Genomic DNA, 27,571 nt, shown 5'->3' with positions numbered 1-27,571 from the left:
TACATCACGATAAAATAAAATGATGTACTCATACTGACTGCCTATGATGGCAATACCACCACATCACATCACAACACAATTTTGGTTGTACGTAACAACTTGGTACATATAGGGGACATTTATATTACATTCTGTGGTCCTTTTCATCCCACACTGTGACATAAGGCTGCTATCAGGTTCTTCCATTCCTGTCTATCCTTGGCCACCATTTCTGCACTACTCTGGGTCAGGTTTGCTTGGGCAAGTTCTGTGGTAATAGTACTTCTCCATGTGGGTTTTGGCCTCCCTCTGTTTTATTGACCCTGTGGTGGCCAGCGAAGTGCTGTTTTGGGGATTGAGTCTTGTGGCATTCTAAGAACATGACCCAACCATCTCAGGCTTCGGCTCTTAATTTCAATAATAATGTCCTAAGAATGAGTTTGTCTATAAAGGTCATTATTGGAGATGATCACTGGCCAGAATATTCTGCAAATTCTTTTTTTAGGCAACTATTATGGAAAGATGATAACTTGGTCATGTTGGATTTTGTTACACGCCAGCATTCGGATGCATAGAGAAGGACAGATTTTACATTGCCATTGTAGAGCTTGAGTTTAAGTTTCTGACTGTATTGGTTGGATTTCCAAATTGGATTTAGTTTTATGAAGGCATTCCTGGCTTTGGGTATTCTTGTTTTGATGTCTTTATTTATGCTGTCCTTTTTGCTTACATTACTGCCTAGGTAAGTGAAGTCATCAATTTCATTACAGGCACTAATATAGTTACGACAGTAGATTTTTTCAGATGTGTTAATATCCAGTTGTCCAATAAAGTCTATTCATAAAATGGTTATTGCCATGACTTGGCTGGTTTTACTGTATTCAATCAAGTCCTTTTGTCAGCAAAATTGTGTTTGATGCTTTTTGTCATGTTAAGTATTATGCATGATGTAATTAACAGCTATGGGATTTGCAAGATATCTGCTTTGTCAATAGTCAAACTTTACCCAATACAACAGCTATGGGATTTGCAAGATATCTGCTTTGTCAATAGTCAAACTTTACCCAGCAGTTTTGTAGCTTTGGTTTTGAATGAATTTTCAACATTTTGGGGGGAACAATTCATCAAATCTGATGCGAGATTCTCTCTGATAATCGTAAATGGATTATGTTACAAAATAAATATTGTATTGAAGCATTTTTCATTAAGGTTAGTCTGGTAAGAACATCGCATTTATGAGTTGTATCTGAATGGCCTTTAGGTCCCTCCATTTTGAATTTGTAGGACAAATGTTTTATTTTGTTACCTCGGCCCTCCAAGTGAAGGTTGAACATTACATACTTCCTTCCTTAGTTAGTTAGTTGTGTTTAGCACATACCAATATCAGAGTTTGAATATCAATGTATGATGAATTTATTTTGTGAAGACAAATAATAACATGGTCTATAAACAACATAATACATCAGTACATAAACACCGTAACTTTCCAGATTCAATTTTTTGGTTAAGTTACACGTAATTAAAAAGGCTTTCTACCAACTTTTGCCAACAACACAACTTTAAGATTCAGAGAACAAATCACGCTACTTGTAAATTTGTGAATAAATTCCATTACATATTGTACATTGCGTGCCACTACTACTTTGTGAAGGTGAGCTTGCGAATGATGATACAACCAAGCTAATGTCTTGCGAATGATGATACAACCAAGCTAATGTCTTGCGAATGATGATACAACCAAGATAATGTCTGGGGAATGATGATACAACCAAGATAATGTCTGGGGAATGATGATACAACCAAGATAATGTCTGGGGAATGATGATACAACCAAGATAATGTCTGGGGAATGATGATACAACCAAGATAATGTCTGGGGAATGATGATACAACCAAGATAATGTCTGGGGAATGATGATACAACCAAGATAATTTCTGGGGAATGATGATACAACCAAGATAATGTCTGGGGAATGATGATACAACCAAGATAATGTCTGGGGAATGATGATACAACCAAGGTAATGTCTGGGGAATGATGATACAATCAAGATAATGTCTGGGGAATGATGATACAACCAAGATAATGTCTGGGGAATGATGATACAACCAAGATAATGTCTGGGGAATGATGATACAACCAAGATAATGTCTGGGGAATGATGATACAACCAAGATAATGTCTGGGGAATGATGATACAACCAAGATAATGTCTGGGGAATGATGATACCACCAAGATAATGTCTGGGGAATGATGATACAACCAAGATAATGTCTGGGGAATGATGATACAACCAAGATAATGTCTGGGGAATGATGATACAACCAAGATAATGTCTGGGGAATGATGATACCACCAAGATAATGTCTGGGGAATGATGATACAACCAAGATAATGTCTGGGGAATGAGGATACAACCAAGATAATGTCTGGGGAATGATGATACAACCAAGATAATGTCTGGGGAATGATGATACAACCAAGATAATGTCTGGGGAATGATGATACAACCAAGATAATGTCTGGGGAATGATGATACAATCAAGATAATGTCTGGGGAATGATGATACAACCAAGATAATGTCTGGGGAATGATGATACAACCAAGATAATGTCTGGGGAATGATGATACAACCAAGATAATGTCTGGGGAATGATGATACAACCAAGATAATGTCTGGGGAATGATGATACCACCAAGATAATGTCTGGGGAATGATGATACAACCAAGATAATGTCTGGGGAATGATGATACAACCAAGATAATGTCTGGGGAATGATGATACCACCAAGATAATGTCTGGGGAATGATGATACAACCAAGATAATGTCTGGGGAATGAGGATACAACCAAGATAATGTCTGGGGAATGATGATACAACCAAGATAATGTCTGGGGAATGATGATACAACCAAGATAATGTCTGGGGAATGATGATACAACAAAGATAATGTCTGGGGAATGATGATACAACCAAGATAATGTCTGGGGAATGATGATACAACCAAGATAATGTCTGGGGAATGATGATACAACCGAGATAATGTCCGCGGAATGATGATACAACCGAGATAATGTCTGGCGAATGATGATACAACCGAGATAATGTCTGGCGAATGATGATACAACCAAGATAATGTCTGGCGAATGATGATACAACCAAGATAATGTCTGGCGAATGATGATACAACCAAGATAATGTCTGGCGAATGATGATACAACCAAGATAATGTCTGGCGAATGATGATACAACCAAGATGATGTCTGGCGAATGATGATACAACCAAGATAATGTCTGGGGAATGATGATACAACCAAGATAATGTCTGGGGAATGATGATACAACCAAGATAATGTCTGGGGAATGATGATACAACCAAGATAATGTCTGGGGAATGATGATACAACCAAGATAATGTCTGGCGAATGATGATTCAACCAAGATAATGTCTGGCGAATGATGATACAACCAAGATAATGTCTGGCGAATGATGATACAACCAAGATAATGTCTGGGGAATGATGATACAACCAAGATAATGTCTGGGGAATGATGATACAACCAAGATAATGTCTGGGGAATGATGATACAACCAAGATAATGTCTGGCGAATGATGATACAACCAAGATAATGTCTGGCAAATGATGTCACATAAATGTAAACTTTTACTGGGTATATATGACTAACTGTGTATCACAGCAGGTTCCCTCTAATTTCAATCATATCTTGAATATTTTGATATGCTAATTTACCACTCTTGGTCGATCATGTGACCAAAAGCACGGCTACGAGGCACAATTAACTATAAATGTTATACTTTTAATTAGTTTGTGAGTAAAGTCTTTTCTTTTAAGATTAATATAGACATAAAGCGAAACAAAATCACCAAAGACAATAGTTTGAGTTGAATTATTTTACTGTAATAATGCTTCTTGCTTCAACATTTGATTTAAGAAAATAACCACAGATCTAAACATTTAATTCTAGAGGTTGATATAAAAAATCAAAAAAGGCTCTTGGCTACATTATCAAGTTTACATGCCATATTGCTAATACAATCGTCTAATTTATTTAATTGTTTGATAGAAGTATGTTTATCATGCTCGTTCAGGATTATTCATTCATATCACAGTATTAACAGTTCCTATTAAAATGAGCTGTATTTAATTGGTGCCATACTGTTTAATTTATTATACCATACTTCCTTAAAAAGATCAAATAGATGATCCTTGCATTTTATATATTTTTTCTGTTGATTTCTGATCTTGTAGATTCACCTCATATCAGATTTGCTCCACCTTAACACTTTCAATGCTGTCACTCACACACAGTCACTGCTCTCTCATAAATTCAAAATGGATGAATCTATGTGCTATACAGAAAACAAGCTGAGGGACTAGGTAATCTACTTAGAGAATGTTTTGCCTGTTGATTTTGTAATACTGTAGTAACAGAGAATCTATTCATGATTTATTGTCCTGATGGTGCTGAAATCATTTACAACTGAGTCTATAGACAAGCTGTTGTCAAAACATACAGATATATTGTGAATAACATAACTGTGGCATTTATTATATTTCTTGGTGTGCCAAAAGTTTCAAGCCATAATTTTAAGACAATGAACTTTAACACCAACACCAACATCATGTTATGCTTGCACAATGAGTTTCTTGTTTCAAGATGGCTGAATTTGATTCAAAGCATGGTACGCTATAGTATTAGGAATCAAGGTACAAAAATATGTTTGATCTTTTTCAATCCAATGTCTATTTATAATGATGTAACTTTATACATTATAACACATTATAATAACTATAATCCTTATAAATGAGCAGTCTCTCACTTGATAATCTTACAATGCCAGATTTATCTCAGGTGAGTGTAACATCTGTGACAACTTGCTTCAAATAAACACGTCTTGTGATCCAAGTGCTATCTATTAAGTCAAACCACCTACTTTAGGGAAACTGACTTTTTATATTAAAAAAAACATCTTTAAATGCTTGCCGTGAGAAAGAAAACTAAGTCATGTCATTATTGAGACCAAGTCGTGTATGACTTTGCATTTAGCATAACACTTAGTGAGATATCCCGAGGCATTAGTGTAAACCCCAAAAGCAGTCTGTGCCCTCTCCTCAGAACAGTCTGTACACTGTTATTGCCCTCTTCTCAGAACAGTCGTTGCCCTCTCCTCAGAACAGTCTGTACACTGTTATTGCCCTCTCCTCAGAACAGTCTGTACACTGTTATTGCCCTCTCCTCAGAACAGTCTGTACACTGTTATTGCCCTCTCCTCAGAACAGTCTGTACACTGTTATTGCCCTCTCCTCAGAACAGTCTATCCACTGTTATTGCCCTCTCCTCAGAACAGTCTGTACACTGTTATTGCCCTCTCCTCAGAACAGTCTGTACACTGTTATTGCCCTCTCCTCAGAACAGTCTGTACACTGTTATTGCCCTCTCCCCAGAACAGTCTGTACACTGTTATTGCCCTCTCCTCGGAACAGTATGTACACTGTTATTGCCTTCTCCTCAGAACAGTCTGTACACTGTTATGCCCTCTCCTCAGAACAGTTGGTACTATCATTGTCTTAATTTTAAAAGCAGTCTGTACACTGTTATTGCCATCTCAGAACAGTTTGTATACTATTATTGCTCGCTCCTCAGAATAGTCTGTACACTCTTATTGCCCTCTCCTCAGAACAGTCTGTACACTGTTATTGCCCTCTCTTTAGAACAGTCTGTACACTGTTATTGCCCTCTCCTCAGAACAGTCTGTACAGTTATGCCCTCTCCTCAGAACAGTTGGTACTATCATTGTCTTAATTTTAAAAGCAGTCTGTACACTGTTATTGCCATCTCAGAACAGTTTGTATACTATTATTGCTCGCTCCTCAGAATAGTCTGTACACTCTTATTGCCCTCTCTTTAGAACAGTCTGTACACTGTTATTGCCCTCTCCTCAGAACAGTCTGTACACTGTTATTGCCCTCTCCTCAGAACAGTTGCCCTCTCCTCAGAACAGTCTGTACACTGTTATTGCCCTCTCCTCAGAACAGTCTGTACACTGTTATTGCCCTCTCCTCAGAACAGTCTGTACACTGTTATTGCCCTCTCCTCAGAACAGTCTGTACACTGTTATTGCCCTCTCCTCAGAACAGTCTGTACACTGTTATTGCCCTCTCCTCGGAAGTCTGTCCACTGTTATTGCCCTCTCCTCAGAACAGTCTGTACACTGTTATTGCCCTCTCCTCAGAACAGTCTGTACACTGTTATTGCCCTCTCCTCAGAACAGTCTGTACACTGTTATTGCCCTCTCCTCAGAACAGTCTGTCCACTGTTATTGCCCTCTCCTCACAACAGTCTGTACACTGTTATTGCCCTCTCCTCAGAACAGTCTGTACACTGTTATTGCCTTCTCCTCAGAACAGTCTGTACACTGTTATGCCCTCTCCTCAGAACAGTTGGTACTATCATTGTCTTAATTTTAAAAGCAGTCTGTACTCTGTTATTGCCATCTCAGAACAGTTTGTATACTGTTATTGCCCTCTCCTCAGAACAGTCTGTACACTGTTATTGCCCTCTCTTTAGAACAGTCTGTACACTGTTATTGCCCTCTCTTTAGAACAGTCTGTACACTGTTATTGCCCTCTCCTCAGAACAGTCTGTACACTGTTATTGCCCTCTCCTCAGAACAGTCTGTACACTGTTCTTGCCCTCTCCTCAGAACAGTCTGTACACTGTTCTTGCCCTTACCTCAGAATAGTCTGTACACTGTTTTTGCCCTCTCCTCAGAACAGTCTGTACACTGTTATTGCCCTCTTCTGAGAACAGTCTGTACACTGTTATGTTCACCTCAGAACAGTCGGTACTATCATTGTCTTAATTTTAAAAGCAGTCTGTACACTGTTATTGCCCTCAGAACAGTTTGTATACTGTTATTTCCCTCTCCTCAGAACAGTCGGTACTATCATTGTCTTAATTTTAAGAGCAGTCTGTACACTGTCATTGTCAGTGGATGATCATATCCAAATTTTCTTTGCAATACATCATTGGAGATCTTCTGTCATGTTCATAGTGGTAAGCACGTTTTGTTCAAGTGTTTTGTTTAATTTGTTGGTTGTCATTAAAGAGCAATATCTTTCTAAATGCAAAGTCTAAATAGTTTACTCACTGTTTGCTGACTAATGTGGGGATCAGTGTTACAGATTTCAAGCATTTCCTAACTTCATCAGGATTACTATTATCTTCTCCGGATTTCATTCTCCTTTGATCATTTTTCATGTTCAGATGTACTACATTAATCTCATAGTCAAGAAGCTCAATTATATGAGTGTTAGGCTAGACATATTCATTGAAATCATACCACATTTTATTCTTTAACATCAGGTCGGTGAAATAAATATTGTAGTAGAAATTATGACCAATCACTGTGAGTGAAGTAATAATAATCACCGTGTGATTTGGTTATATGGTTGTGTGAATTGTATACCCTTATCTATCCTATTTTATGTGGTTGTGTGAATTGTATACCCTTATCTATCCTGCTTTATATGGTTGTGTGTATTGTATATCCTTATCTATCCTGCTTTATATGGTTGTGTGAGTTGTATAATCTTATCTATCCTGCTTTATATGGTTGTGTGAGCTGTATACCCTTATCTATCCTGCTTTATATGGTTGTGTGAATTGGATACCCTTATCTATCCTGCTTTATATAGTTGTGTGAATTATATACCCTTATCTATCCTGCTTTATATGGTTGTGTGAATTGGATACCCTTATCTATCCTGCTTTATATAGTTGTGTGAGTTGTATACCCTTATCTATCCTGCTTTATATGATTGTGTGAATTGTATACCCTTATCTATCCTGCTTTATATGGTTGTGTGAGTTGTATACCCTTATCTATCCTGCTTTATATGGTTATGTGAATTTATACCCTTATCTATCCTGCTATATATGGTTGTGTGACTTGTATACCCTTATCTATCCTGCTTTATATGGTTGTGTGAATTGTATACCCTTATCTATCCTGCTTTATATGGTTGTGTGAGTTGTATACCCTTATCTATCCTGCTTTATATGGTTGTGTGAATTGTATACCCTTATCTATCCTGCTATATATGGTTGTGTGAGTTGTATACCCTTATCTATCCTGCTTTATATGGTTGTGTGAGTTGTATACCTTTATCTATCCTGCTTTATATGGTTGTGTGAATTGTATACCCTTATCTATCCTGCTTTATATGGTTGTGTGAGTTGTATAATCTTATCTATCCTGCTTTATATGGTTGTGTGAATTGGATACCCTTATCTATCCTGCTTTATATAGTTGTGTGAGTTGTATACCCTTATCTATCCTGCTTTATATAGTTGTGTGAGTTGTATACCCTTATCTATCCTGCTTTATTTGGTTGTGTGAATTGTATACCCTTATCTATCCTGCTTTATATGGTTGTGTGAGTTGTATACCCTTATCTATCCTGCTTTATATGGTTGTGCGAGTTGTATACCCTTATCTATCCTGCTATATATGGTTGTGTGAATTGTATACCCTTATCTATCCTGCTTTATATGGTTGTGTGAATTGTATACCCTTATCTATCCTGCTTTATATGGTTGTGTGAGTTGTATACCCTTATCTATCCTGCTTTATATGGTTGTGTGAATTGTATACCCTTATCTATCCTGCTATATATGGTTGTGTGAATTGTATACCCTTATCTATCCTGCTTTATATGGTTGTGTGAGTTGTATACCCTTATCTATCCTGCTTTATATGGTTGTGTGAATTGTATACCCTTATCTATCCTGCTTTATATGGTTGTGTGAGTTGTATAATCTTATCTATCCTGCTTTATATGGTTGTGTGAGCTGTATACCCTTATCTATCCTGCTTTATATGGTTGTGTGAGTTGTATACCCTTATCTATCCTGCTTTATATGGTTGTGTGTATTGTATATCCTTATCTATCCTGCTTTATATGGTTGTGTGAGTTGTATAATCTTATCTATCCTGCTTTATATGGTTGTGTGAGCTGTATACCCTTATCTATCCTGCTTTATATAGTTGTGTGAGTTGTATACCCTTATCTATCCTGTTTTATGTGGTTGTGTGAATTGTATACCCTTATCTATCCTGCTTTATATGGTTGTGTGTATTGTATATCCTTATCTATCCTGCTTTATATGGTTGTGTGAGTTGTATATCCTTATCTATCCTGCTTTATATGGTTGTGTGAGTTGTATAATCTTATCTATCCTGCTTTATATGGTTGTGTGAGCTGTATACCCTTATCTATCCTGCTTTATATAGTTGTGTGAATTGTATACCCTTATCTATCCTGCTTTATGTGTTTGTGTGAATTGTATACCCTTATCTATCCTGCTTTATATGGTTGTGTGTATTGTATATCCTTATCTATCCTGCTTTATATGGTTGTGTGAGTTGTATAATCTTATCTATCCTGCTTTATATGGTTGTGTGAGCTGTATACCCTTATCTATCCTGCTTTATATGGTTGTGTGAGTTGGATACCCTTATCTATCCTGCTTTATATAGTTGTGTGAATTATATACCCTTATCTATCCTGCTTTATATGGTTGTGTGAATTGGATACCCTTATCTATCCTGCTTTATATAGTTGTGTGAGTTGTATACCCTTATCTATCCTGCTTTATATGTTTGTGTGAATTGTATACCCTTATCTATCCTGCTTTATATGGTTGTGTGAGTTGTTTACCCTTATCTATCCTGCTTTATATGGTTGTGTGAGTTGTATACCCTTATCTATCCTGCTTTATATGGTTGTGTGAGTTGTATACCTTTATCTATCCTGCTTTATATAGTTGTGTGAGTTGGATACCCTTATCTATCCTGCTTTATATGGTTGTGTGAGCTGTATACCCTTATCTATCCTGCTTTATATGGTTGTATGAATTGTATACCTTTATCTATCCTGCTTTATATAGTTGTGTGAGTTGGATACCCTTATCTATCCTGCTATATATGGTTGTGTGAGTTGTATACCCTTATCTATCCTGCTTTATATGGTTGTGTGAATTGGATACCCTTATCTATCCTGCTTTATATGGTTGTATGAATTGTATACCCTTATCTATCCTGCTTTATATAGTTGTGTGAGTTGTATACCCTTATCTATCCTGCTTTATATGATTGTGTGAATTGTATACCCTTATCTATCCTGCTTTATATGGTTGTGTGAGTTGTATACCCTTATCTATCCTGCTTTATATGGTTATGTGAATTTATACCCTTATCTATCCTGCTATATATGGTTGTGTGACTTGTATACCCTTATCTATCCTGCTTTATATGGTTGTGTGAATTGTATACCCTTATCTATCCTGCTTTATATGGTTGTGTGAGTTGTATACCCTTATCTATCCTGCTTTATATGGTTGTGTGAGTTGTATACCCTTATCTATCCTGCTTTATATGGTTGTGTGAATTGTATACCCTTATCTATCCTGCTATATATGGTTGTGTGAATTGTATACCCTTATCTATCCTGCTTTATATGGTTGTGTGAATTGTATACCCTTATCTATCCTGCTTTATATAGTTGTGTGAGTTGTATACCCTTATCTATCCTGCTTTATATAGTTGTGTGAGTTGTATACCCTTATCTATCCTGCTTTATTTGGTTGTGTGAATTGTATACCCTTATCTATCCTGCTTTATATGGTTGTGTGAGTTGTATACCCTTATCTATCCTGCTTTATATGGTTGTGCGAGTTGTATACCCTTATCTATCCTGCTATATATGGTTGTGTGAATTGTATACCTTTATCTATCCTGCTTTATATGGTTGTGTGAATTGTATACCCTTATCTATCCTGCTTTATATGGTTGTGTGAGTTGTATACCCTTATCTATCCTGCTTTATATGGTTGTGTGAATTGTATACCCTTATCTATCCTGCTATATATGGTTGTGTGAATTGTATACCCTTATCTATCCTGCTTTATATGGTTGTGTGAGTTGTATACCCTTATCTATCCTGCTTTATATGGTTGTGTGAATTGTATACCCTTATCTATCCTGCTTTATATGGTTGTGTGAGTTGTATAATCTTATCTATCCTGCTTTATATGGTTGTGTGAGCTGTATACCCTTATCTATCCTGCTTTATATGGTTGTGTGAGTTGTATACCCTTATCTATCCTGCTTTATATGGTTGTGTGTATTGTATATCCTTATCTATCCTGCTTTATATGGTTGTGTGAGTTGTATAATCTTATCTATCCTGCTTTATATGGTTGTGTGAGCTGTATACCCTTATCTATCCTGCTTTATATAGTTGTGTGAGTTGTATACCCTTATCTATCCTGTTTTATGTGGTTGTGTGAATTGTATACCCTTATCTATCCTGCTTTATATGGTTGTGTGTATTGTATATCCTTATCTATCCTGCTTTATATGGTTGTGTGAGTTGTATATCCTTATCTATCCTGCTTTATATGGTTGTGTGAGTTGTATAATCTTATCTATCCTGCTTTATATGGTTGTGTGAGCTGTATACCCTTATCTATCCTGCTTTATATAGTTGTGTGAATTGTATACCCTTATCTATCCTGCTTTATGTGTTTGTGTGAATTGTATACCCTTATCTATCCTGCTTTATATGGTTGTGTGTATTGTATATCCTTATCTATCCTGCTTTATATGGTTGTGTGAGTTGTATAATCTTATCTATCCTGCTTTATATGGTTGTGTGAGCTGTATACCCTTATCTATCCTGCTTTATATGGTTGTGTGAGTTGGATACCCTTATCTATCCTGCTTTATATAGTTGTGTGAGTTGTATACCCTTATCTATCCTGCTTTATATGGTTGTATGAATTGTATACCTTTATCTATCCTGCTTTATATAGTTGTGTGAGTTGGATACCCTTATCTATCCTGCTATATATGGTTGTGTGAGTTGTATACCCTTATCTATCCTGCTTTATATGGTTGTGTGAATTGGATACCCTTATCTATCCTGCTTTATATGGTTGTATGAATTGTATACCCTTATCTATCCTGCTTTATATAGTTGTGTGAGTTGTATACCCTTATCTATCCTGCTTTATATGATTGTGTGAATTGTATACCCTTATCTATCCTGCTTTATATGGTTGTGTGAGTTGTATACCCTTATCTATCCTGCTTTATATGGTTATGTGAATTTATACCCTTATCTATCCTGCTATATATGGTTGTGTGACTTGTATACCCTTATCTATCCTGCTTTATATGGTTGTGTGAATTGTATACCCTTATCTATCCTGCTTTATATGGTTGTGTGAGTTGTATACCCTTATCTATCCTGCTTTATATGGTTGTGTGAGTTGTATACCCTTATCTATCCTGCTTTATATGGTTGTGTGAATTGTATACCCTTATCTATCCTGCTATATATGGTTGTGTGAATTGTATACCCTTATCTATCCTGCTTTATATGGTTGTGTGAATTGTATACCCTTATCTATCCTGCTTTATATAGTTGTGTGAGTTGTATACCCTTATCTATCCTGCTTTATATAGTTGTGTGAGTTGTATACCCTTATCTATCCTGCTTTATTTGGTTGTGTGAATTGTATACCCTTATCTATCCTGCTTTATATGGTTGTGTGAGTTGTATACCCTTATCTATCCTGCTTTATATGGTTGTGCGAGTTGTATACCCTTATCTATCCTGCTATATATGGTTGTGTGAATTGTATACCTTTATCTATCCTGCTTTATATGGTTGTGTGAATTGTATACCCTTATCTATCCTGCTTTATATGGTTGTGTGAGTTGTATACCCTTATCTATCCTGCTTTATATGGTTGTGTGAATTGTATACCCTTATCTATCCTGCTATATATGGTTGTGTGAATTGTATACCCTTATCTATCCTGCTTTATATGGTTGTGTGAGTTGTATACCCTTATCTATCCTGCTTTATATGGTTGTGTGAATTGTATACCCTTATCTATCCTGCTTTATATGGTTGTGTGAGTTGTATAATCTTATCTATCCTGCTTTATATGGTTGTGTGAGCTGTATACCCTTATCTATCCTGCTTTATATGGTTGTGTGAGTTGTATACCCTTATCTATCCTGCTTTATATGGTTGTGTGTATTGTATATCCTTATCTATCCTGCTTTATATGGTTGTGTGAGTTGTATAATCTTATCTATCCTGCTTTATATGGTTGTGTGAGCTGTATACCCTTATCTATCCTGCTTTATATAGTTGTGTGAGTTGTATACCCTTATCTATCCTGTTTTATGTGGTTGTGTGAATTGTATACCCTTATCTATCCTGCTTTATATGGTTGTGTGTATTGTATATCCTTATCTATCCTGCTTTATATGGTTGTGTGAGTTGTATATCCTTATCTATCCTGCTTTATATGGTTGTGTGAGTTGTATAATCTTATCTATCCTGCTTTATATGGTTGTGTGAGCTGTATACCCTTATCTATCCTGCTTTATATAGTTGTGTGAATTGTATACCCTTATCTATCCTGCTTTATGTGTTTGTGTGAATTGTATACCCTTATCTATCCTGCTTTATATGGTTGTGTGTATTGTATATCCTTATCTATCCTGCTTTATATGGTTGTGTGAGTTGTATAATCTTATCTATCCTGCTTTATATGGTTGTGTGAGCTGTATACCCTTATCTATCCTGCTTTATATGGTTGTGTGAGTTGGATACCCTTATCTATCCTGCTTTATATAGTTGTGTGAATTATATACCCTTATCTATCCTGCTTTATATGGTTGTGTGAATTGGATACCCTTATCTATCCTGCTTTATATAGTTGTGTGAGTTGTATACCCTTATCTATCCTGCTTTATATGTTTGTGTGAATTGTATACCCTTATCTATCCTGCTTTATATGGTTGTGTGAGTTGTTTACCCTTATCTATCCTGCTTTATATGGTTGTGTGAGTTGTATACCCTTATCTATCCTGCTTTATATGGTTGTGTGAGTTGTATACCTTTATCTATCCTGCTTTATATAGTTGTGTGAGTTGGATACCCTTATCTATCCTGCTTTATATGGTTGTGTGAGCTGTATACCCTTATCTATCCTGCTTTATATGGTTGTATGAATTGTATACCTTTATCTATCCTGCTTTATATAGTTGTGTGAGTTGGATACCCTTATCTATCCTGCTATATATGGTTGTGTGAGTTGTATACCCTTATCTATCCTGCTTTATATGGTTGTGTGAATTGGATACCCTTATCTATCCTGCTTTATATGGTTGTATGAATTGTATACCCTTATCTATCCTGCTTTATATAGTTGTGTGAGTTGTATACCCTTATCTATCCTGCTTTATATGATTGTGTGAATTGTATACCCTTATCTATCCTGCTTTATATGGTTGTGTGAGTTGTATACCCTTATCTATCCTGCTTTATATGGTTATGTGAATTTATACCCTTATCTATCCTGCTATATATGGTTGTGTGACTTGTATACCCTTATCTATCCTGCTTTATATGGTTGTGTGAATTGTATACCCTTATCTATCCTGCTTTATATGGTTGTGTGAGTTGTATACCCTTATCTATCCTGCTTTATATGGTTGTGTGAGTTGTATACCCTTATCTATCCTGCTTTATATGGTTGTGTGAATTGTATACCCTTATCTATCCTGCTATATATGGTTGTGTGAATTGTATACCCTTATCTATCCTGCTTTATATGGTTGTGTGAATTGTATACCCTTATCTATCCTGCTTTATATAGTTGTGTGAGTTGTATACCCTTATCTATCCTGCTTTATATAGTTGTGTGAGTTGTATACCCTTATCTATCCTGCTTTATTTGGTTGTGTGAATTGTATACCCTTATCTATCCTGCTTTATATGGTTGTGTGAGTTGTATACCCTTATCTATCCTGCTTTATATGGTTGTGCGAGTTGTATACCCTTATCTATCCTGCTATATATGGTTGTGTGAATTGTATACCTTTATCTATCCTGCTTTATATGGTTGTGTGAATTGTATACCCTTATCTATCCTGCTTTATATGGTTGTGTGAGTTGTATACCCTTATCTATCCTGCTTTATATGGTTGTGTGAATTGTATACCCTTATCTATCCTGCTATATATGGTTGTGTGAATTGTATACCCTTATCTATCCTGCTTTATATGGTTGTGTGAGTTGTATACCCTTATCTATCCTGCTTTATATGGTTGTGTGAATTGTATACCCTTATCTATCCTGCTTTATATGGTTGTGTGAGTTGTATAATCTTATCTATCCTGCTTTATATGGTTGTGTGAGCTGTATACCCTTATCTATCCTGCTTTATATGGTTGTGTGAGTTGTATACCCTTATCTATCCTGCTTTATATGGTTGTGTGTATTGTATATCCTTATCTATCCTGCTTTATATGGTTGTGTGAGTTGTATAATCTTATCTATCCTGCTTTATATGGTTGTGTGAGCTGTATACCCTTATCTATCCTGCTTTATATAGTTGTGTGAGTTGTATACCCTTATCTATCCTGTTTTATGTGGTTGTGTGAATTGTATACCCTTATCTATCCTGCTTTATATGGTTGTGTGTATTGTATATCCTTATCTATCCTGCTTTATATGGTTGTGTGAGTTGTATATCCTTATCTATCCTGCTTTATATGGTTGTGTGAGTTGTATAATCTTATCTATCCTGCTTTATATGGTTGTGTGAGCTGTATACCCTTATCTATCCTGCTTTATATAGTTGTGTGAATTGTATACCCTTATCTATCCTGCTTTATGTGTTTGTGTGAATTGTATACCCTTATCTATCCTGCTTTATATGGTTGTGTGTATTGTATATCCTTATCTATCCTGCTTTATATGGTTGTGTGAGTTGTATAATCTTATCTATCCTGCTTTATATGGTTGTGTGAGCTGTATACCCTTATCTATCCTGCTTTATATGGTTGTGTGAGTTGGATACCCTTATCTATCCTGCTTTATATAGTTGTGTGAATTATATACCCTTATCTATCCTGCTTTATATGGTTGTGTGAATTGGATACCCTTATCTATCCTGCTTTATATAGTTGTGTGAGTTGTATACCCTTATCTATCCTGCTTTATATGTTTGTGTGAATTGTATACCCTTATCTATCCTGCTTTATATGGTTGTGTGAGTTGTTTACCCTTATCTATCCTGCTTTATATGGTTGTGTGAGTTGTATACCCTTATCTATCCTGCTTTATATGGTTGTGTGAGTTGTATACCTTTATCTATCCTGCTTTATATAGTTGTGTGAGTTGGATACCCTTATCTATCCTGCTTTATATGGTTGTGTGAGCTGTATACCCTTATCTATCCTGCTTTATATGGTTGTATGAATTGTATACCTTTATCTATCCTGCTTTATATAGTTGTGTGAGTTGGATACCCTTATCTATCCTGCTATATATGGTTGTGTGAGTTGTATACCCTTATCTATCCTGCTTTATATGGTTGTGTGAATTGGATACCCTTATCTATCCTGCTTTATATGGTTGTATGAATTGTATACCCTTATCTATCCTGCTTTATATAGTTGTGTGAGTTGTATACCCTTATCTATCCTGCTTTATATAGTTATGTGAATTGTATACTCTTATCTATCCTGCTTTATATGGTTGTGTGAATTGTATACCCTTATACACTATGTACTGTGCTGTATAAACACTTGGGCAAGGTGTTTAAAAAACAATGTTTCTAATATGCTCCTTTTACACCCTTGGGAATCTGTTAATAAATGAATTTTGTATTTAAAACAGCTGGCCCGCAGTGACACTGACACTGACAGTGATTGGATTTGATATCTATATTGTACAATGAATTTTGAAACACAACTGACTTTAGTTTGTTTTAGTAGAAATGTTATTTCAATTTCTCTCTATTTTCATACTACCCCTTTCAGTGGATAGAAAATATAAACTTCATTGCTTTATTAACTTTATATGTTCCAAATGTGCATATCATATTTTGTTTTCCTTTACCATTCTAGGCTTTCAATGACATAAGTTCATGTACCCGAAGCATTATCCTAACATCTGGTACCCTTTCACCTATGTCATCATTTTCTTCAGAGCTAGGAGCACTCTTTCCTATACAGCTTGAGGCAAATCACGTTATTCACCCATCACAGGTAAGAGCCAATCGGCTGCATCCAGATATTCATTAAGAAGGTCTTACTAGTGTCAAAGGCAGATTATATTTCATCTCTGGTTATGTCATTGTCTGTTTCTATTAAAATGGTACTAAATGCAACAGTGGGAATGCGGCTTTTATTAGAGCATCTACATATGAGCATATGAGAAATGGTGATTTTTTGGGTCTGAATTGTTAAAAAAGAATGGATGCGGCTTCTATTAGGGATGTGGCTTCTTATACAGATTTTACGGTATTATGGTTTGCAAGTGTTTTTATGCGATACTTGTCAAATGCAAAATAAGTTCTGTTTTGTCTGATACAAAGACGATTGATCATTATTCCAAGAAACCAACTGAACCAAGATACAAATATAAATTTACAATTGATAATCACTAGTCACTTGTACTGTGAAATCTCCATCTCTAAAAGTTTAACAACTTAGTTATTCGGCTGATTTCCATATTTTATTGGCTTCTAAAATTCCGACCATTCACAAATTAAAATTGATTATGTTTTGTTTCTTTTTTTGATTCACCAAAAATTCGTCCATTGAATGTTTTAGAATGCTTGATTGATATATTCAGAATTTGTTATTAGCCACCATTTTGTTTCAAATGCTGTTCTTATCTTTGACATAGCTGAAACAATCGCTGTCAAACTTTACATATCCATATAATCATATCACTGTACTTGCATTTATTTCACAATTAACAAGATTGCTGTCTGTCAGCCATTTTGGTGATAAAAAAAATGGAAATCAATTCTTCCCTACAAGAAGCAAATCTCTAACAAATTTATTCAACCTTAATACATCCTGTGATACATCCTGTGATACATCAAGCACATCGTTTTGTTTTACTGATTGAATTCGAAATGGCCACAGGTAGGCGACATGGTTTTACCAATCACTTTAAAACTACTCATTCATCACCTATACACATATTGATAGGGCTGCATGGCTTGTGGTCATTTATGTGCTAAAATGTGGGAAGATCAAACATTCCTGCAGAGCAGAAAGTACTCTCATTTGTGAATGAATGAATTTGGTTACATTCAGTGAACATCATGGCATCTTGATGTACGTAATTTTTTTTACAGATCGGATTAAAGTAGATATCTAGCATCTGATTCAAGGTTGCTGACTTGATTGTAACCACTGTAGTAAAAATGCACTGACATCAAACTTTTGCGGGTGAATTTAACTAAATCTGGTACCTAACTAAAATATTTGAATCTGTGCCACATTTATAAAGTGATTGCATACATCTCACATAAATACATGTACTCCAGTTACAGATTATAATGTACAATAATATAGACTTATTTTGCAGGTTTGGGTTGGTACAATCGCTACTGGTCCTGCTGGTAATGTTCTCAACGCTACATACAAATACACAGAGGTGAGCTTCTAATTCATTCTTCATGTGTGTGCTCTGAATTGTTCCACTGATTGAAATTATATATATTGTTATACAGAGACCCTATAACAGGCCTTTCTATTCCAGGCCTTTTCAGTGCAAATTCTTTCCTCTTTCATCATGGACAGTATGGTGTTTGATGAATAGTTACTGGACTAATAACTGCTCTCCAATTTGTCAGATACATGTATGCCTGCATCTTATACTTTGTATTATATTATCTAGACTTTCAGTTTTCAAGATCAGTTGGGACTGTTAGTCTTGAAAATATGTCAGACCATCCCTCATGGTGTGCTCTGTTTTTTGCCTTCATACAACATGATGGAAAAAATGACAAAAAGATGGCAGGTAAGTTCAAATACGTTCACACAGCAGGAATGGCTTGAGAAAATATATATAGGAATGTGAGAGAATGAGAATATGCAGCCACAGAGAGTATGCAGCCACAGAGAGTGTGCAGCCACACAGAGTGTGCAGCCACACAGAGTGCAGCCACATAGAGTGTGCAGCCACATAGAGTGTGCAGCCACACAGAGTGTGCAGCCACACAGAGTGTGCAGCCACACAGTGTGCAGCCAGAAAATGTGAAGCCACAGAGAGTATGCAGCCACAGAGAGTGTGCAGCCACAGAGAGTGTGCAGCCACACAGAGTGTGCAGCCACACAGAGTGTGCAGCCACACAGAGTGTGCAGCCACATAGTGTGCAGCCACACAGAGTGTGCAGCCACACAGTGTGCAGCACACATAGAGTGTGCAGCCACACAGAGTGTGCAGCCAGAAAATATGAAGCCACAGAGAGTGTCCAGCCACAGAGTGTCCAGCCACAGTGTCCAGCCACAAAGAGTGTACCGCCAGAGAATGTGAAGCCAGAGAATGTTCAGCCAGAAAGTGTGCAGCCACACAGTGTGCAGCCAGAGAATGTGAAGCCACAGAAAGTGTCCAGCCTCAGTGTCAGCCAGTGTCCAGCCACAGAGTGTCCAGCCACAGTGTGCAGCCACAGTGTGCAGCCACAGAGTGTGCAGCCACAGAGTGTGCAGCCACAGAGTGTGCAGCCACAGAGTGTGCAGCCACAGAGTGTGCAGCCACAGAGTGTGCAGCCACAGAGAGTGTGCAGCCACAGAGAGTGTGCAGCCACAGAGAGTGTGCAGCCACAGAGAGTGTGCAGCCACACAGAGTGTGCAGCCAGAAAATGTGAAGCCACAGAGTATGCAGCCACAGAGAGTGTGCAGCCACAGAGTGTGCAGCCACAGAGAGTGTGCAGCCAGAGAATGTGAAGCCACAGAAAGTGTCCAGCCACAGTGTGCAGCCACAGAGTGTGCAGCCACAGAGTGTGCAGCCACACAGTGTGCAGCCACACAGTGTGCAGCCAGAAAATGTGAAGCCAGAGAGAGTGTGCAGCCACAGTGTGCAGCCAGTGTCCAGCCACAAAGAGTGTACCGCCAGAGAATGTGCAGCCAGAGAATGTTCAGCCAGAAAGTGTGCAACCACAGAGTGTGCAGCCACACATTGTGCAGCCAGAGAATGTGAAGCCACAGAAAGTGTCCAGCCTCAGTGTGCAGCCAGAGTGTGCAGCCAGAGTGTGCAGCCAGAGTGTGCAGCCAGAGTGTGCAGCCAGAGTGTGCAGCCACAGAGTGTGCAGCCACAGAGTGTGCAGCCACAGAGTGTGCAGCCACAGAGTGTGCAGCCACAGTGTGCAGCCACAGAGTGTGCAGCCACAGAGTGTGCAGCCACAGAGTGTGCAGCCACAGAGAATGTGCAGCCACAGAGAGTGTGCAGCCACAGAGATTGTGCAGCTACAGAGATTGTGCAATCACAGTGTGTGCAGCCACAGAGTGTGTGCAGCCAGAGTGTGCAGCCACAGAGTGTGCAGCCACAGTGTGCAGCCACAGAGTGTGCAGCAACAGAGTGTGCAGCCACACAGAGTATGCAACCACACAGAGTGTGCAGCCACATAGTGTGCAGCCACACAGAGTGTGCAGCCAGAAAATGTGAAGCCACAGAGTGTGCAGCCACAGTGTCCAGCCACAAAAAGTATACCGCCAGAGAATGTGCAGCCAGAGAATGTGCAGCCACAGAGTGTGCAACCACAGTGTGCGCAGCCACAGTGTGCAGCCAGGGAATGTGAAGCCACAGAAAGTGTGCAGCCACAGTGTGCAGCCACAGAGTGTGCAGCCACAGAGTGTGCAGCCACAGTGTGCAGCCACAGAGTGTGCAGCCACAGTGTGCAGCCACAGAGTGTGCAGCCACAGTGTGCAGCCAGTGTCCAGCCACAAAGAGTGTACCGCCAGAGAATGTGCAGCCAGAGAATGTGCAGCCACAGAGTGTGCAACCACAGTGTGCAGCCACACAGTGTGCAGCCAGAGAATGTGAAGCCACAGAGTGTGCAGCCACAGAGAGTGTGCAGCCACGGAGAGTGTGCAGCCACAGAGATTGTGCAGCCACAGAGATTGTGCAGCCACAGAGATTGTGCAGCCACAGAGATTGTGCAACCACAGAGTGTGCAGCCACAGAGTGTGCAGCCACAGAGTGTGCAGCCACAGAGTGTGCAGCCACAGAGTGTGCAACCACAGAGTGTGTGCAGCCACAGAGTGTGCAGCCACAGAGTGTGCAACCACAGAGTGTGTGCAGCCACAGAGTGTGCAGCCACAGAGTGTGCAGCAACAGAGAGTGTGCAGCCACACAGAGTATGCAACCACACAGAGTGTGCAGCCACAGAGAGTGTGCAGCCACAGTGTCCAGCCACAAAGAGTATACCGCCAGAGAATGTGTAGCCACAGAGTGTGCAACCACAGTGTGCGCAGCAACAGTGTGCAGCCAGGGAATGTGAAGCCACAGAAAGTGTGCAGCCACAGTGTGCAGCCACAGAGTGTGCAGCCACAGAGTGTGCAGCCACAGTGTGCAGCCACAGAGTGTGCAGCCACAGTGTGCAACCACAGAGTGTGCAGCCACACAAAGAGTGTGCAGCCACAGAGAGTGTGCAGCCACAGAGAATGTGCAGCCATAGAGATTGTGCAGCCGCAGAGTGTGTGTAGCCACATAATGTGCAGCCACAGAGAATGTGCAGCCACAGAGAGTGTGCAGCCACAGAGTGTGCAGCCACAATATATTTGAGTGTCATACTTGAATGACTTAAGGTACTTCCGTCAACATGGCTGAGTGTCATACTAGAATGACTTGAGGTACTTCTACCAAAATGGTTGATTGTCATACTAGAAATAGAATGATTTGAGGTACTTCCACCAATATGGTTGATTGTCATACTCGAATGACTTGAGGTACATCCACCAATATGGTTGAGTGTCATACTAGAATGACTTGAGGTACATCCACTAATATGGTTGAGTGTCATACTAGAATGACTTGAGGTACTTCCACCAATATGGTTGAGTGTCATACTAGAATGACTTGAGGTACTTCCACCAATATGGTTGAGTGTCATACTAGAAATAGAATGACTTGGGGTACTTCCACCAATATGGTTGAGTGTCATACTAGAATGACTAGAGGTACATCCACTAATATGGTTGAGTGTCATACTAGAATGACATGAGGTACATCCACCAATATGGTTGAGTGTCATACTAGAATGACTTGAGGCACATCCACTAATATGGTTGAGTGTCATACTAGCATGACCTGAGGTACTTCCACCAATATGGTTGAGTGTCATTCTCAAATGACTTGAGGTACTTCTACCAATATATGGTTGATTGTCATACTAGAATGACTTGAGGTACATCCACCAATATGGTTGAGTGTCATACTAGAATGACTTGAGGTACATCCACTAATATGGTTGAGTGTCATACTAGAATGACTTGAGGTACATCCACCAATATGGTTGAGTGTCATACCAGAATGACTTGAGGTACATCCACCAATATGGTTGAGTGTCAACTAGAATGACTTGAGGTACTTCCACCAATATGGTTGAGTGTCATACTTAAATGACTTGAGGTACTTTTACTAATATAGTAGAGTGTCATACTCGAATGACTTGGGGTACTTCCACCAATATGGTTGAGTGTCATACTAGAATGACTTGAGGTACATCCACCAATATGGTTGAGTGTCATAATAGAATGACTTGAGGTACATGTACATCCACTAATATGGTTGAGTGTCATACTAGAATGACTTGAGGTACTTCCACCAATATGGCTGAGTGTCATACTAGAATGACTTGAGGTACTTCTACCAAAATGGTTGATTGTCATACTAGAAATAGAATGATTTGAGGTACTTCCACCAATATGGTTGATTGTCATACTCGAATGACTTGAGGTACATCCACCAATATGGTTGAGTGTCATACTAGAATGACTTGAGGTACTTCCACCAATATGGTTGATTGTCATACTCGAATGACTTGAGGTACATCCACCAATATGGTTGAGTGTCATACTAGAATGACTTGAGATACATCCACTAATATGGTTGAGTGTCATACTAGAATGACTTGAGGTACTTCCACCAATATGGATGAGTGTCATACTAGAATGACTTGAGGTACTTCCACCAATATGGTTGAGTGTCATACTAGAAATAGAATGACTTGAGGTACTTCCACCAATATGGTTGATTGTCATACTCGAATGACTTGAGGTACATCCACCAATATGGTTGAGTGTCATACTAGAATGACTTGAGGTACATCCACTAATATGGTTCAGTGTCATACTAGCATGACCTGAGGTACTTCCACCAATATGGTTGAGTGTCATTCTCAAATGACTTGAGGTACTTCCACCAATATGGTTAATTGTCATACTAGAATGACTTGAGGTACTTCCACCAATATGGTTGAGTGTCATACTAGAATGACTTGAGGTACACCCACCAATATGGTTGAGTGTCATACTAGAATGACTTGAGGTACATCCACTAATATGGTTGAGTGTCATACTAGAATTACCTGAGGTACTTCCACCAATATGGTTGAATGTCATTCTCAAATGACTTGAGCTACTTTTACTAATATGGTTGAGTGTCATACTAGAATGACTTGAGATACATCCACCAATATGGTTGAGTGTCATACTAGAATGACTTGAGGTACACCCACCAATATGGTTGAGTGTCATACTAGAATGACTTGAGGTACATCCACTAACATGGTTGAGTGTCATACTAGAATTACCTGAGGTACTTCCACCAATATGGTTGAGTGTCATTCTCAAATGACTTGAGCTACTTTTACTAATATGGTTGAGTGTCATACTAGAATGACTTGAGATACTTCCACCAATATGGTTGAGTGTCATACTAGAATGACTTGAGGTACTTCCACCAATATGGATGAGTGTCATACTAGAATGACTTGAGGTACTTCCACCAATATGGTTGAGTGTCATACTAGAATGACTTGAGGTACTTTCACCAATATGGTTGAGTGTCATACTAGAAATAGAATGACTTGAGGTACTTCCACCAATATGGTTGATTGTCATACTCGAATGACTTGAGGTACATCCACCAATATGGTTGAGTGTCATACTAGAATGACTTGAGGTACATCCACTAATATGGTTGAGTGTCATACTAGAATGACTTGAGGTACATCCACTAATATGGTTGAGTGTCATACTAGCATGACCTGAGGTACTTCCACCAACATGGTTGAGTGTCATTCTCAAATGACTTGAGGTACTTCCACCAATATGGTTAATTGTCATACTAGAATGACTTGAGGTACTTCCACCAATATGGTTGAGTGTCATACTAGAATGACTTGAGGTACACCCACCAATATGGTTGAGTGTCATACTAGAATGTCTTGAGGTACATCCACCAATATGGTTGAGTGTCATACTAGAATGACTTGAGGTACTTCCACTAATATGGTTGAGTGTCATACTAGAATGACTTGAGGTACATCCACCAATATGGTTGAGTGTCATACTAGAATGACTTGAGGTACTTCCACCAGTATGGTTGAGTGTCACACTAGAATGACTTGAGGTACATCCACTAATATGGTTGAGTGTCATACTAGAATGACTTCAGGTACTTCCACTAATATGGTTGAGTGTCATACTAGAATGACTTCAGGTACATCCAACAATATGGTTGAGTGTCATTCTCAAATGACTTGAGGTACTTTTACTAATATGGTTGAGTGTCATACTAGAATGACTTGAGGTACATCCATCAATATGGTTGAGTGTCATACTAGAATGACTTGAGGTACATCCACCAATATGGTTGAGTGTCATACTAGAATGACTTGAGGTACTTCCACCAATATGGTTGAGTGTTATACTCGAATGACTTGAGGTACATCCACCAATATAGTTGAGTGTCATTCTCAAATGAATTGAGGTACTTCCACCAATATGGTTGAGTGTCATACTAGAATGACTTGAGGTACATCCACCAATATGTTTGAGTGTCATACTAGAATGACTTGAGGTACTTCCACCAATATGGTTGATTGTCATTCTCAAATGACTTGAGGTACTTCCACTAATATGGTTGAGTGTCATACTAGAACGACTTGAGGTACTTCCACCAGTATGGTTGAGTGTCATTCTCAAATGACTTGAGGTACATCCACCAATATAGTTGAGTGTCATTCTCAAATGACTTGAGGTACTTCCACCAATATGGTTGAGTGTCATACTTGAATGACTTGAGGTACATCCACCAATATGGTTGAGTGTCATACTAGAATTAATTGAGGTACTTCCACCAATATGGTTGAGTGTCATACTAGAATAACTTGAGGTACTTCCACCAATATGGTTGAGTGTCATACTCGAATGACTTGGGGTACTTCCACCAATATGGTTGAGTGTCACACTAGAATGACTTGAGGTACATCCACTAATATGGTTGAGTGTCATACTAGAATGACTTCAGGTACTTTCACTAATATGGTTGAGTGTCATACTAGAATGACTTCAGGTACATCCAACAATATGGTTGAGTGTCATTCTCAGATGAATTGAGGTACTTCCACCAATATGGTTGAGTGTCATATTTGAATGACTTGAGGTACATCCACCAATATGGTTGAGTGTCATACTAGAATGACTTGAGGTACTTCCACCAATATGGTTGATTGTCATTCTCAAATGACTTGAGGTACTTACACCAATATGGTTGAGTGTCATACTAGAATGACCTGAGGTACTTCCACCAGTATGGTTGAGTGTCATACTAGAATGACCTGCGGTACATCCACCAATATAGTTGAGTGTCATTCTCAAATGACTTGAGGTACATCCACCAATATAGTTGAGTGTCATTCTCAAATGACTTGAGGTACTTCCAACAATATGGTTGAGTGTCATACTAGAATGACTTGAGGTACATCCACTAATATGGTTGAGTGTCACACTAGAATGACTTCAGGTACATCCAACAATATGGTTGAGTGTCATACTAGAATGACTTGAGGTACATTCACCAATATGGTTGATTGTCATACTAGAATGACTTGAGGTACATTCACCAATATGGTTGAGTGTCACACTAGAATGACTTCAGGTACATCCAACAATATGGTTGAGTGTCACACTAGAATGACTTCAGGTACATCCAACAATATGGTTGAGTGTCATACTAGAATGACTTGAGGTACATCCACCAATATGGTTGATTGTCATACTCGAATGACTTGAGGTACATCCACCAATATGGTTGAGTGTCATAATAGAATGACTTGAGGTACATGTACATCCACTAATATGGTTGAGTGTCATACTAGAATGACTTGAGGTACTTCCACCAATATGGCTGAGTGTCATACTAGAATGACTTGAGGTACTTCTACCAAAATGGTTGATTGTCATACTAGAAATAGAATGATTTGAGGTACTTCCACCAATATGGTTGATTGTCATACTCGAATGACTTGAGGTACATCCACCAATATGGTTGAGTGTCATACTAGAATGACTTGAGGTACATCCACTAATATGGTTGAGTGTCATACTAGAATGACTTGAGGTACTTCCACCAATATGGTTGAGTGTCATACTAGAATGACTTGAGGTACTTCCACCAATATGGTTGAGTGTCATACTTGAATGACTTGAGGTACATCCACCAATATGGTTGAGTGTCATACTAGAATGACTTGAGGTACTTCCACCAATATGGTTGAGTGTCATACTAGAATGACTTGAGGTACTTCCACCAATATGGTTGAGTGTCATACTCGAATGACTTGGGGTACTTCCACCAATATGGTTGAGTGTCACACTAGAATGACTTGAGGTACATCCACTAATATGGTTGAGTGTCATACTAGAATGACTTGAGGTACTTCCACCAATATGGTTGATTGTCATACTAGAAATAGAATGACTTGAGGTACTTCCACCAATATGGTTGAGTGTCATACTAGAATGACTTGAGGTACATCCATCAATATAGTTGATTGTCATACTAGAATGACTTCAGGTACTTTCACTAATATGGTTGAGTGTCATACTAGAATGACTTCAGGTACATCCAACAATATGGTTGAGTGTCATACTAGAATGACTTGAGGTACATCCACTAATATGGTTGAGTGTCACACTAGAATGACTTGAGGTACATCCATCAATATAGTTGATTGTCATACTAGAATAACTTCAGGTACTTTCACTAATATGGTTGAGTGTCATACTAGAATGACTTGAGGTACATCCACCAATATGGTTGAGTGTCATACTAGAATGACTTGGGGTACATCCATCAATATAGTTGATTGTCATACTAGAATGGCTTCAGGTACTTTCACTAATATGGTTGAGTGTCATACTAGAATGACTTCAGGTACTTCCACCAATATTTTTGAGTGTCATACTAGAAATAAAATGACTTGAGGTACTTCCACCAATATGGTTGATTATCATAATCGAATGACTTGGGGTACTTCCACCAATATGGTTGAGTGTCATACTAGAATGACTAGAGGTACATCTACTAATATGGTTGGGTGTCGTACTAGAATGACTTGAGGTACTTCCACCAATATGGTTGAGTATCATTTTAAACTCTCA

The 27,571-nt window shown here is 38.4% G+C and overlaps 1 protein-coding gene across 1 annotated transcript in view; it reads left to right on the top strand.

The window, feature by feature from the left end:
* Nucleotides 1-27,571, top strand: part of LOC102809144 (uncharacterized) — a 60,209-nt gene that overhangs the window by 23,800 nt on the left and 8,838 nt on the right. The window contains exons 6-8 of the mRNA XM_085491475.1: nucleotides 17,012-17,152; nucleotides 18,489-18,557; nucleotides 18,801-18,923. Coding sequence (XP_085347601.1) covers nucleotides 17,012-17,152; nucleotides 18,489-18,557; nucleotides 18,801-18,923 — 333 coding nt within the window. The remainder of the gene's footprint in view (nucleotides 1-17,011; nucleotides 17,153-18,488; nucleotides 18,558-18,800; nucleotides 18,924-27,571) is intronic.

This window comes from Saccoglossus kowalevskii, chromosome 16 (assembly GCF_978046115.1).
Source record: "Saccoglossus kowalevskii chromosome 16, keSacKowa6.1, whole genome shotgun sequence".
Taxonomy (NCBI): Eukaryota; Metazoa; Hemichordata; class Enteropneusta; family Harrimaniidae; genus Saccoglossus; species Saccoglossus kowalevskii.
This window is presented reverse-complemented; position numbering and strand designations above follow the sequence as displayed.